This window comes from Bactrocera dorsalis, chromosome 2, assembly GCF_023373825.1.
Source record: "Bactrocera dorsalis isolate Fly_Bdor chromosome 2, ASM2337382v1, whole genome shotgun sequence".
Taxonomy (NCBI): Eukaryota; Metazoa; Arthropoda; class Insecta; order Diptera; family Tephritidae; genus Bactrocera; species Bactrocera dorsalis.
In genome coordinates this window covers 27,838,240-27,852,254 of record NC_064304.1, presented here as the reverse complement: position 1 = coordinate 27,852,254, position 14,015 = coordinate 27,838,240, and the positions used below count along the sequence as shown (strand labels likewise).

Below are 14,015 nucleotides of genomic sequence, written 5' to 3'. Positions count from 1 at the left end.
CAAAGGTCAGTCCATTAGAAATACTAATTGGGAGGGAAGCTAGACCTTTTGGCCTATTGCCAATAGGCGAAGAAGAGGATAATTTAATTGATAGAGAATCCTTAAGAAAACAAGCTAAGGAAAATATGGAAGCTAATGCTCGTTACGACAAACGTAGGTTTGATAAGGATAAGGCAAAAATAATAAAATATAACGTGGGAGACCATGTTTTGTTAAAAAACGAAGAGCGTCATCAAACCAAGCTTGATCCAAAATTTAAAGGTCCGTTTAAAATAATTGAACTACTAGATGGGGATAGGTATGTTTTAAAATCTTTAACAAGCAATAGAACTTATAAGTATGCGCATGAATTTTTGAGAGCATTGCCAAATAGACAGATAAGTAGAGAGGTTGATGAGGATTTGGACGACTCAAGAGGAGATCCGTCAGGTTCCCAAGTGGGAAATAAAGATAAGAATGGCACAGTAAGTGCTTTGGAATCCCAAGTGGGAAATAAAGATAAGAATGGCACAGTAAGTGCTTTGGAATCCCAAGAGGGGATAAAATGACCGCACCATAGCAGATGGACATGTTATGGCGGGGGTCGGTAATTGGGTGTAAAAGGAAATACACCAGTTGATTAAGCTAATTACTTAAGTATGAATTGTTAAGTATGGTTAAGAAGAATATGTAATGAAAAGAATTTGTGAAATGTTATCCAGAAACCAATTTGCTTATTTTTGTCTAAATGCCTCAAAATTTATATAGCGAAAAGCTAATGAAATGTTTGTAAACAATAAAAATAAATAAAAGCTGACGTGTTACGATATTTTGATTTAAAGTCAGCACACGAGGACGTGTGATTTGTCAGGAAGGCCGTGTCGGAGCGCTTGTGCTTGTATTTTGTATGTCACTGTAGATGCGTATGTTGTAGTGCTAGTATTTTGTAGGTAACTGTATGTGCCACAGCGTCGTTTGAAGTAGGCGACGCATTGGCGGCATGTAATACGGTACTATAGAATGTAAATGCGCAAATAAGCATAGTAACAGGACTAGAGAAACTGTTACTGAGTGAGGTCTGATCGTATTCTGCGAACAGAGTGAAGAGACTCAGGAACCGTTAGGTACTTGTAGAGCAATAAAGGGGTGCGTATATAATTAAGCGCAATGTCCTCGCAGAGTCAGTTCAAGAAGTGATCTTGAGAGGTTCAGAACTTGCTGTGCTCATATAGTGAAGTGAAGTATAAAGTGTAAAACTGTGAAGTGTGAAGTGTAAAAGTGTGTAGTGGGGTGATATGGAGACATCTAAAAGTAAATCTCCTACATATACATATGTATGTTTTCAAATTTCTAAATTGGTCATTGTTTTTAATTATAGTTTGATTGTCATTGAAAAATAAAACTCATGGTCAATTCACGGGCTACCATTGTACAACACATTTTTTTGGAAAACTGGTTTTTCTTATTGAACATATTTTCTTTCAAAAGTGAAACACTAATTATAGAGACCCTCCAACTTTTCGATACCACTTCTGCAGTACGATTTCTCCTTTGCTTTAAAATAAGGCTCATTTTCGGCGACGACCTCTTCGACGAAAATATCTTTCCAGCGAACACTCTTTTGAGATTTGAGGACAGGAAATAGTCGTTGGGGCCAGATCTGGAGAATACCGTAAATGCGAAAGCAATTCAAAGCAAAGTTTTTTGGCATCGTTTCTTCCTTGCGTCCCAAATCCTTCTTGCCAGGCGACTATTGAATTTTTCTACGCTGTGGAGCGGGATCATCGTGTGCAGCCCAGTCGGATGACTATCGATTGGGTTTCGGAGTGCAATGATGGAGCTATCATCCATTGTCACATATCGACGCAAAAACTTGGGTTTATTATGCTTGAATATCTCTAAACACTGCACCGAATCACGAACTCGTCTTGTTTTTGGTCGAAAGCAGATAGCTTTCTCATAACCAGGCATTTGTGAATAATATGATGTACGAGTACATGCATGCTATCTTCCCACTACGATCATCCAAAATTACTTTGTGGACTTTTGCGATGTTTTCATCGGTAACAATCTCTATTGGCCGTCTATTGCGTTGACCGTCTTCGATGCTACTTTTACCACTTTGCATACCAATCTTTGATGTTTGTTTTTCCTGGGGCATCCATTTCTTCACAATATTAAAAGTTGCTTCACTCAAAATGTTATATTTCACAAACTAATGATACGGCAGCTACCAAATTTATAGACGCGCCTTTTGAAGATTAGATCTTAAAAAACAGTTAAAATTCTTCTACATATTATAATTTTCGATTTCTGTAGCCAAGAATAAGCAATTCCGGTAATTGATGAGCAACTACTAAAGTTATTTCATAGATATTTCCTAGATCATGAGATGAATGTGAAATATCCCTGTGTGGTTGAATAATTTTTTTCTTCAATATTAATGTATTGCCAACTTTTTTGACCAATATAAAATATAAAGGGTAACAACCCTTCTCAAATATTTTTTTCAATTTCAAGTTTTTTTTAAATATTTTTTCTTTATTTCATTAATTTTACCGAATTAGCTTTCCAAAATAGTGATGATCATCCAAAGGAAAAGGTGGAACAGATTATAACTTTCTAAAAGTAAGTTTTAAACACCTCGAGTATTACACCGAGCAAGTTTCATTTATTCGAAAAGTGCTCAAATCTGGTCGATGATCGTAACTATAGAGGCGCTTTGTTTACCTCGAATGTGGCTCACTGTTTTTTTTTCTGACTTATAAATTTTTTTAATAAAAAATAAATTGAAACACGCTCATTTTGGTTTTGTCAAAAGTCTGTGTTTTTTGGCACATAGTAATTTCCGAAAATCCCGCAGTCTGACATTGCTGTTTTTTACAGCTTATTAGTCAACAAATTCTTGATTTAACAAAACAAAAAAAAACATTTCTACTACAACTTAATTTCTTTTCAATGTTTTTGTGTTTTGTTTAATCGCTTCTCTAGGCTGAGATTAATTTGTACACATATATATGTTTGTGTGTATATGTAGGAATGTGTTTCCATATGTGTATTTATTTAGTAAAAAAATCGATGGGAAGTACGAAAAAATTAGCAAAACAAAAGTGTATTTATTTCTTTTGTTTTAGTTCTCTGATTTGTTAAGCTTTGAGTTGCCAATTGCCTGATTAGTATTTAGTATATAGTAGATTTTTTAAAGAACTTTTTGTTAGACAAACAATTTTTATTTTTTCTTCGAATTCTGTCGATATTGCAAACGACGTGTTTGACATCTATCAACGTGAATTATTACTAACGGAAGTTTCGCTATTGTTTTATTATACCCTGAATACTGTATATTATCTTTGGTTTTGTAACATCTAAGGAAACGTCGGAGATAACCAATGTGTATATATTTCTTCTTTACTACGCGGTTGTATAAGAAATTGTATAAGAATTGAGTCTATAAAGTGTATTATAGCTTCGTCGCGAGTAAATTTAACCATTTTTCTTGTTTTTTGGTTTGTTCAACAATAGTAGCTTTACAGTTTTGATGGCTATTTAAAGTTTACTTGCCACACTATTTAGTTTGGCGTGATCTGTTTGCAGATCAGTCATGGCTGATGGCAATATCACTCAAATAATATAATAAATGTTAAATAAAATCGCTGGTTCAAGAGTCGCTGAATGCAGCTACTGCTAATGGGCTGGCATAGTATCCGAAAATTTTTACTAAAATTAAATATAAACAAGTAACTAAGGGCTAAGTTCGGGTGTCACCGAACATTTTATACTCTCGCATGATAAAGTGATAATCGAGATTTCATTATCCGTCATTTACATATTTTTTTATTTTGTTGTAAAATTAATTAGAATTAAATTCTGAGAGATTTACCGATATTTTCGGTGAAAAATTAGGTTAGGTTAGGTTAGGCACTGAGTTCTTCGTGTTCGATATAAGGGACCTTGAAAAGTTATAGTCCGATCACGACAATTTTTCCACAAGGGATACCTCAGCTCAAATACCGTATTTGTGTAAAGTTTTATTCCGCTATCATCATTGGTTCCTAATGTATATTTTTTTTAATTGCTTTATAACTTTTTTTTTTAAAAAAAAACGCATAAAATTTGCAAAATCTCATCGGTTCTTTATTTGAAACGTTAGATTGGTTCATGACATTTACTTTTTGAAGATAATTTCATTTAAATGTTGACCGCGGCTGCGTCTTAGGTGGTCCATTCGGAAAGTCCAATTTTGGGCAACTTTTTCGAGCATTTCGGCCGGAATAGCCCGAATTTCTTCGGAAATGTTGTCTTCCAAAGCTGGAATAGTTGCTGGCTTATTTCTGTAGACTTTAGACTTGACGTAGCCCCACAAAAAATAGTCTAAAGGCGTTAAATCGCATGATCTTGGTGGCCAACTTACGGGTCCATTTCTTGAGATGAATTGTTGTCCGAAGTTTTCCCTCAAATGGCCATAGAATCGCGAGCTGTGTGGCATGTAGCGCCATCTTGTTGAAACCACATGTCAACCAAGTTCAGTTCTTCCATTTTTGGCAACAAAAAGTTTGTTAGCATCGAACGATAGCGATCGCCATTCACCGTAACGTTGCGTCCAACAGCATCTTTGAAAAAATACGGTCCAATGATTCCACCAGCGTACAAACCACACCAAACAGTGCATTTTTCGGGATGCATGGGCAGTTCTTGAACGGCTTCTGGTTGCTCTTCACCCCAAATGCGGCAATTTTGCTTATTTACGTAGCCATTCAACCAGAAATGAACCTCATCGCTGAACAAAATTAAAGCGCGAAACACATTTCGAACCGAACACTGATTTTGGTAATAAAATTCAATGATTTGCAAGCGTTGCTCGTTAGTAAGTCTATTCATGATGAAATGTCAAAGCATACTGAGCATCTTTCTCTTTGACACTATGTCTGAAATCCCACGTGATCTGTCAAATACTAATGCATGAAAATCCTAACCTCAAAAAAATCACCCGTTACAAAGAAGGCATCAGATGGAATTCAAAATAGCGTTATATTGGAAGAAGGCGTGGTTGTGAACCGATTTCACCCATATTTCGTACATGTCATCAGGGTGTTAAGGAAATATTATATACCGAATTTCATTGAAATCGGTAGAGTAGTTCCTGAGATATGGTTTTTGGTCTATAAGTGGGCGACGCCACGCCCATTTTCAATTTAAAAAAAAAGTCTGGATGCAGCTTCTTTCTGCCATTTCTTCCGTAAAATTTTGTGTTTCTGACGTTTTTTGTTAGTCGGTTAACGCACTTTTAGTGATTTTCAACATAACCTTTGTATGGGAGGTGGGCGTGGTTATTATCCGATTTCTTCCATTTTTGAACTGTATATGGAGATGCCTGAAGGAAACGATTCTGTAGAGTTTGGTTGACATAGCTATATTAGTTTCCGAGATATATACAAAAAACTTTTTAGGGGGCGGGGCCACGCCCACGTTTCCAAAAAAATTACGTCCAAATATGCCCCTCCTTAATGTGATCCTTTGTGCCAAATTTCATTTTAATATCTTTATTTATGGCTTAGTTATGACACTTTATAGGTTTTTGGTTTCCGCCATTTTGTGGGCGTGGCAGTGGGCCGATTTTTCCCATCTTCGAACTTAACCTTCTTATGGAGCCAAGAAATACGTGTACCAAGTTTCATAATGATATTTCAATTTTTACTCAAGTTACAGCTTGCACGGACGGACGGACAGACAGACATCGGGATTTCAACTCTACTCGTCACCCTGATCACTTTGGTATATATAACCCTATATCTGACTCTTTTAGTTTTAGGACTTACAAACAACCGTTATGTGAACAAAACTATAATACTCTCTTTAGCAACTTTGTTGCGAGAGTATAAAAAAAGGCTTTGCAAGTATATACTCAAGTATTTAAATTATAAATTGCACTCCTTAAAAACTGACCTCGACTCAGGGCTCTAGGTTGGTATTTTTCACCAGACGTTAGATATAACCATATGTGGTGCTTTTTGAACTGGTATCAAAGGATAGTACGATAAGATAGATAATAATAATTACTGTAAGCCAAGGAACAGATCGCTGACTTTTTGTGGAGGTTGTTTTTGAGAAATCTTTATTATAACGGGTTATCCAAGTAAAGATACTTTTTTCAATGACGTTCACGGTTGAGTCAAGGTGTCACAAGGTGTTCAATATTGTTTGGCATTTCATGATAGAAAGACTTACGCTTGAACAAAGTTTGCAAATGGGTCAACTTTATTACAAAAATTCACATTCTCTAAAGAATATGTTTCGTGCGAAAAGTAAAGCAAACTATTTCGGTAAAATAGTTTTGGAGTTAGAACACTTAACAGTATTTTTCTTTACCTAATAATGACTTGGTGAAACCTACATGTACATATATGTGCCGAGGATTTGAGTTAACTTCCTTGAATATTTGGTTCAGAAAATTGTTTGTCTCTGTTCACGTTCATGTCATTTGACAATGATGACATATGATCTTCGTGCTTCTCTACTTCGGTTAAATTTACTGCACCGTCTGTTGAAAGCCATGCGGCAACCCTGCCAGCAGTTTCAGCTAAGCACTTCGATAACTTGAGCTGAGCTGCTGCTTACTGCATCAGTTGAATGCCGGCTTTACAACAGTAAACATGCTTACTACGAGTGATTCAGTAAAATTTCTTTTCTTTGTTGTTTTGTGCTTGGCGATTTGTGATAACACCTTGGGAGCGCAAAGGAAATGCGCCGAATACAATGAATATGTAAGTGGAAGTTCACAGTTTTTGAACTTTAAAAAGCATCTACAAAAACAATTACACATAAATGTTATTCTAGTGTCAAGAGCATTGGGAATGCTGTTCGAATACTTGTTTAACCTATTCGTATCGTTGCATCGGCAAGCGGCGCCCCGGTCCACTTTACGAGCGTCCCAGCATGACATTCGAGGAATTGCTAGAAAGCATAGCTGAGGTCAACATGGTGCATGAGAACGCGCTCACGCAACCGCAAAGCGGCAGTGGCATTGTAGGAAAATCTAAGCTAACACTGAAAAATTTGCTCAACGCCAGGCGTGAGTGGGGCGTTGAAACGGCGGAGCCAGTTTTGCAAGAACGTTTCGCAGCGGTTCAAACGCGTAGCGGCGATGCTGCCACTTCAAATGGGCCAGACTTTATATTCTTTGTTTTGCAACCGCAAGATGCGCCGCGAAACCCGAAGCCGAAGCAGTTGGAACAGCAAACAGAAACGGGCCAAGACGCACCAAAAGTGTCTCCAACAACTAAGGCTGCGCCAAAAGAATCTGTATCAACTGAGGCTACGCCAAATGTGAAAGCAGTAGATGAGAAAGCTGCTACAGCTGATGGTGAGCCGATAAAAACAGCAACGAGTCAGTGCAAAGCAATTGGCGAGAAGGTAAGACAAGACCAGTTTACATATCAATACACACACACACACGAACACATACTAATTGTGGCTTTATCGTTGTTTTACTTTGCTTTTGCTTTCAGTGTTATCGCCACGAAGAGTGCTGCACCCAACGCTGTCATGGCTTCTTACACCAGTGCGTTACATAGGGCCCCCTTGAAGCGCGGCCAATTATCATATGCACATTTTTATTTATTTTAAGAAACGGTTACCCTTTTATGGCGTCGTAAAAGTTTTTAGTATGAATATGCAAAATATCAATTAACTATTATTACTGTTGAACAACTGAGTGACAGCAGCACAATTTACAAATTTTGGGTTTTTCTCATTTGCACTCTCGCCACTCTCGTAAATATTACTTGGCAGAGACACGACGATCCAATTAAACAATTATTTTTATACTCTCGCAACATGTAACGGTTGTAATATTTAGAATAAATTGAGATACATACATATATAGAGTTGCAGTTTGTCAGTTAAAATAAATGAACAACTACATGATTTAGTTTTAAGCTTAGTTTTTAAGAACATAAATAAAATTTTCATTTCAAAAAAACTATAATGAACGTTATTCAAGTCTATTTAAGGTACAAACATTTCAAAAGGCAAAAATACATATATATGTAAAGCGAGTAAAAGCTCATTTTTACAGCTTAAAAGTGTTTAAGAAAATCTATGGGTCTAGTAATTGAATTCTTTTCGATTGAAAAACTTGAACCGGCAAGTTTTTGAAATCAATGAAAAATTCTAACCTAAACTGTTCAAGCCCCTAGGTACTGAATATGTAGACCCAGTGCTTATAGTTGACTTTTTACCGATCAATGTGTGAGACATATAATTGAAATTTAGAGAGATTTACTTTCTGATTCGTCAATTCTTCCCTTAGCCCTCACATACCTAATATAAAGATTTTGAATCTTCTGACTTTATCTCGCATATATCGGCCACTATGTGAGTTAAAAAAAGTAGTATTATACAAGTTATTACTTTTTAGAGCACTAAGTAGTTCTAAGCATTGGTTCTCCACCGGATTTTGATCGAGCGCTTTGTATGACAGCTATATGCTATCACTATAACATATCACTAGAGTAATCTCTTCAAAGAAAACTCTTGGTCCACCGTGGTAGTGCATTTTATTATTAGTGTCTATAAGAACGTTCCGTTACTATGCTATCAAACCCCTGAATGACTTTAATAAAGTTGTCAAACATCTTCCGCTTCTTTGCTCTTTATTCAATGCTTTCTAAAAAGTGTTACAGTGATCGGATTTAGTTCAAATATGCGCCGTTTCGTTCGATAATCTGTTTCCATCTAAACGGCAACTTCATAACAATCCCCTCGTAGAAGCCCCCTCTTTATTTGCGAAGAACTCGGACAGCCACTTTTCACAAGCCTCTTTTGAGTTGAGGAACAGGTGATAATCACCGAGCGCTATGTACGGACTATAAGGTGGATGCGATAAAACCTCCCATCCGAGATCCCGTAGCTTCTGGTGAGTCGTCAGCGAAGTATGTATGTGGTCTGACATTGTCCTGGTGAAACGCTACACCCTTCCTGTTAGCCAATTCTGGACGCTTTTGGTCGATGGCCTGCTTCAAGCGGTCCAGTTGTTCGCAGTGGATAGTAGAATTAAACGTCTGGCCGTATGAGAGTAGCTCATAGCGAATGATTCCCTTCCAATCCCACCAAACACACAGCACAACCTTCCTGGCCGTCAATCCCAGCTTGGCCACTGTTTGGGATGACTCACCGGCCTTCGACCATGACCGTTTTCGCTTGATATTTTCGTATGTGATCCAATTTTCGTCGCCCGTTATCATCCGTTTCAAAAGTGGGTCGAGTTCGTTCCGTTTCAGCAGCATATCGCAGGCGTTGATTCGGTCCAGAAGGTTTTTTTGCGTCAAATCATGCGGCACCCACACATCAATCTTTTTTTGACTAACTCCCAACTTCTGGGCGATCACAAGATGCCACCTGCCGGTCTAACTCGATGTTTTCCATGATTTGATCGGTGTTCGTTGTCACAGGTCTTTCGCCGATCGAAATCTCTGAATCGTCGAAACCATTCCTCCGCAGTTCGAAGTGATAGAGTACCATCCCCAAAATAACATTAATTTCACGGAACGTTTCTCTAGCGAATTTGCCTTTAATGAAAGAAAACTTTAAAATAACGCGAATTTCGCGAACTCCATGGTTTAAAAATTAATAGAAGTTGAACACAACCATGCCACAGAATGTCAATCTAATCCCATCAGTCCTTTCAAACTCATTTTCAACAATAAATGTAAACACCGTTAAAACTTCGATTTAAAATTAGGCAATTCAATATGATTCAGGAAGTAAGTCAGATTTATTGACAAATACTTCTTAAGAATTAGCACACGGTGAGTAAACAGAATAAAATTAAATTTCAAGTGGACACCAAGTAAGTAGTTCAGTAGTAGAAGAAGTGAGAAATTTCGTAAGTTTGTTGATAAACAAAAAATCTGGAAAATGTGTCAGGGTGATAAAGTTGTTCCTCGTCTTCATATATTGACAGTAGTAATAAGGGCACTGTTGACAGCGTCTACAGAATTAAACTTTCTTATTTACATTTGTAAAGATAAAGTGAAAATTTTTGCCAGCGAACATATAATAAGCAGTAAATTGGCCATTATCGCCACAGTTCAGAAATTGAAAGTGACAAGAGTGTACACTTACTTGCCTTTAATTTAAATCGCGTTGCAATCAAAACGAAAATTTATACGAGTAAATTAACTTGAAGAGGAGTGTTGGCCAATATGATGAGCATAATGAAAATAACGTTTTTGCAATTGTTGTTGGTATCGTTGTGTGTTATGGTAGGCTCTCAAAGGAACATAAGTGCTTGCGTACTCATATATTCATATTATTAACAGTTGTAGCTTCGCTCAAGCTTGTTGGGTGGCGAATCGAACAGCCAGCAATGCTTCTTAAATCCAATATTTCGATATAAATACATGAAGATAGAACAAAAAGTTATTATAATACTTCAAACAGTTATCCACATATTATGGTAATGAATGTAGTTTGGTTAATTTTTCGTTACAAGAGCTAGTTTCAAACGCAGAGAGAGAGAGCGAGAGAGAAAGATATTTCGAAGATATCAAGCAGAGAAGTGGATAATCAATTACGACTAAAGTATTCGGCCATATTTTTTATTCTCAAATAATTATTTAAGCTGTCATACAAAATGAACGATCAAAATCAGGTTCTTGTAAGGAACTTTTGTGAAGGGTATAATAGCTTCAGTGAAACCGAAGTTAACGTTTTGGTCCTGTTCATAATCGTATAATATACGAAAAATGCTTCGCGAATTCGACAAGTAAATGGATATAGTCATCTAAGTGGTAAAAGTTGGGACTGAAAAATCAAATAACGCTGGTATAAAAAGTTGAATCAAATCATGTGACATGCGGTGGAATGGTCCGTATACTGATGGCCACTGAGCTAGAAAGTTAAAGTTAACTTTGGTCAAAATAAGAGAATCATAATTTGATCCATTTACAAATTTTACGGAGAACCTATTTACTTTTTATACCTGGGCAATGCGGTTGGATGTATAAATTTTAAAGTCATCAGAAATGTTATCAGCCAAAAAATAGAGATTATTTCCGAGCAGATTATAAATTATCGGAATAGAATTGACATCTAGGGATTCACCCCGGTGACCTATTACAGATTTCTATATGAATGCTGGACTCAGCAAAGCCAGAAAATGAGAATTTTAAAAATCTTTAATATACAGTGAAGTAGATTCTTAAAGGAGAGACATATTACTCTGCCTGCCTGCTCGTTGAAATCACTTTCTTTTTCTTCTTTACTGGCGTAGACACCTCTTACGCGGTTATAGCCGAGATAGCTCCCTAGTTCTTCCTTTTCGCTGTTTGGCGCCAATTGGATATTCCAAGTGGTGCCAGGTTCTTCGCCACTTGGTCTCTCCGACGGAGTGGAGGTCTTCCTCGGCTTCCACCGACGGGTACTGAATCGAAAACTTTCTAAGCTGGAATGTTCTCTTCAATCCAGACAACATGTTACGTCATGGCCAGTGCAGCCACTAGATATTGATTCGCTGAACTATGTTAATGTCGCCGTATATATTCGCACAGCTCATCGTTCCATTGCTGTTTCCAAGATAGACGAAATTATGAACGACTTCAAAGTTATGACTGTCAAAAGTGACCTGTCGCCCAGCTTCTCAAGCTCTTTATAGTCCCGCATTTCAACCTCTTCCTTTTATGTCTGCATATGAATCTCTCTTTACTCTTAAACTTTCGGTATCTATTTCATCGCGCATGCGTTGTGGTCGATCGCAACACTGCGAGGTATGCTGTCTGCTTTCTCTCTACTGCGACACGTCAATCCTCATCGTACCAGCGTTTCTTTCAACCTTTACGATAACCAATGGTTGTACGTAAGGAGCGTAAAATGCCAAACTTCCTTTATACCGAGTTGCTGAAATCACCCATCTAACCTAACAATTAAGCTGGAATAGTAGAGAGTTGACAATCTACTCGTATTCCATGAGCTAAGGCGAAGTAGTAAGATTACTCAAGTTTCAAAGGTGAAAATTCGAAATATTGGAAGCAAAGAAAAAACTTTGGTAAAATGTTATAAGCTGATAACGAATGCAGAAAGCTTATAAGGTTGCTTTGGAAAAATGAGAGTTATGCAATTGTTGTTGTTATTTTATACATCTCCAGTGCTGAGCTTAAAGAGGTTTAAAACTCATATCAACAACCAATAGTCATTCCACTTAGCTAGTCGTTGCTCTGTGGGTATGCATGCCTATGATCACCCACTTATATCTGTGTACTTGTATATGTATAGTAGTACTTAGTTGCTTCAATATCGCCTATTTACAACAAACATTTCAAAATTACTGAGCATAAATTTAATTAAACTTTTCTTTCATGCTTTCGCCCATACCAACCCCCAACATCCGCGGCGGTTTATTGCCTCCAACACGCATTTAATGAATGTTGTTATGAAATTGCGGACGTGTATGCACATATATGCTCCAAAAACAACGTCACTTATGTCCTATAAAATTACGTTTGTGCAACGTGCAGCATGCAACAAGTTTGCCGAAGGCATCGCTGACAGTGCCACAAGCGGTGGAGTTGCCAAGCCAACAGGCGGCAGTTGCAGTGCCAGCTGAGTCGGGCGTGAACGAAGTCTACAAGGACGAAACAAGTGCCGTGGTGACAGGCGATAAAGTTGCGGTTGCTGCGGCGCAGTTGATGTCAGTGGATGAGGTAAAATTGATTGCCAATTTGTGTGGATTTTATTTAATTACAGATAAAATTTGCTTTAGTCGAGCAGCTTTGGGTATATCTTGCATTTTTATTACATTGATTACATTTCTGTCATATGTTGTTGCTCCGCCATTCTGTTGTTTCCTATCGTAAATTTTTCATTTATTTTTGCACCTATGGACTCGTCGTATTTCTTAATGACATTTTCAACTATTTTTCAGCCGCCCTCGCGCAACAAAGAATGTGGCAAAGTTGGTGATTTTTGCAATTTGGCGGACGATTGTTGTACGAAACGCTGCCTCAGTTATGCTAAAAGATGTGTGACCTAAAAAGAAGAACAGTGCCGAATTTCATTAATTTAATCAACGATTTATCTATGTACTTCAAACACTTTTACTTTATGAAATAAATATGTATTATGACAAAAAAATGTATTTGAAGGTTTAGTGAAGAATTATCTTCTAGATTTTCAATCTTTCGGTGCTAGATTTTACTCCATTATGAATTGATCAGCCATAAGTTTTTGAAAAAAGGAAAATATTCAATGACAGAAAAAGATATATAACTTTTTATGACGCCTTATAAGATGGAATAATATTTCATAAATTTAAAATAATACTTTCAGATCGAAGGAAAATACTTTTTCATTGAAATACATATTTGAATGCTCCAGAAATTTTTTTGGTAATTTTCTGATGGAGACAATTCCTTTACAATCAGTCGGCCGTTTCTGTTCGATTGCTACTTTGAGACGGTCCGAATCTTGACAATACATTAATTGAGACTTTCGCTGAAGGAGAGCAGCTCACAGTAAATGATTCCTTGTTCATCCTACCAAGTATACCATGATTCGACTATAATCGTTTTCACTTGACTTTGTCATAAGTGACCAATTTTTTCACCAGTACCTCACGCAGATATGGATCAATTGTGATTCAGCGACTATTTGCATACTTTTTTTGTATCCAGAGGGCGTTCCTAGCTAACTAACGTGCGGCTGGAAACTCGGTAAATCTGCGACAGAGACGTTTGAAATGATCAAGCAGGCTTAACCAAAAGTTGCTTTAGCAAGAAGTAGTGTGTTTCGGTGGCACCAGGCCTTTTTGGAGTGCCGGTAAGAGGTCGCTGATGAAGACCATGCTGGGAGACCTGTGACTTCGACAAACACCGACAATGTGACTCATGTGCGCAATGTTTTGAACTCATACCGTCGACTAAGTATTCGTTTAATTGAACAGATCACAGAGCCCAGCCTACATGTGCAATTACTCATGTATATAAAATTAGATTCACGCTAATATTGTTATTTTTCCATGTGAGTTGGGCGTCATTTTCGAT

The 14,015-nt window shown here is 37.3% G+C and overlaps 2 protein-coding genes across 2 annotated transcripts; both read left to right on the top strand.

Annotated features, from left to right (window-relative positions):
* Positions 1 to 6,582: 6,582 nt before the first annotated feature.
* Positions 6,583 to 7,854, top strand: LOC105233179 (uncharacterized). Its single transcript, XM_011215159.4, has 3 exons — positions 6,583 to 6,740; positions 6,814 to 7,389; positions 7,485 to 7,854. Exons 1-3 carry the CDS (start codon positions 6,630 to 6,632, stop codon positions 7,548 to 7,550), a joined length of 753 nt encoding a protein of 250 aa, XP_011213461.2. The 5' UTR covers positions 6,583 to 6,629; the 3' UTR covers positions 7,551 to 7,854.
* A 2,220-nt stretch (positions 7,855 to 10,074) lies between these two features.
* On the top strand, positions 10,075 to 13,111 carry LOC105233178 (uncharacterized). Its single transcript, XM_049450501.1, has 3 exons — positions 10,075 to 10,241; positions 12,492 to 12,677; positions 12,899 to 13,111. Exons 1-3 carry the CDS (start codon positions 10,182 to 10,184, stop codon positions 13,004 to 13,006), a joined length of 354 nt encoding a protein of 117 aa, XP_049306458.1. The 5' UTR covers positions 10,075 to 10,181; the 3' UTR covers positions 13,007 to 13,111.
* The last annotated feature ends 904 nt before the right edge of the window (positions 13,112 to 14,015 follow it).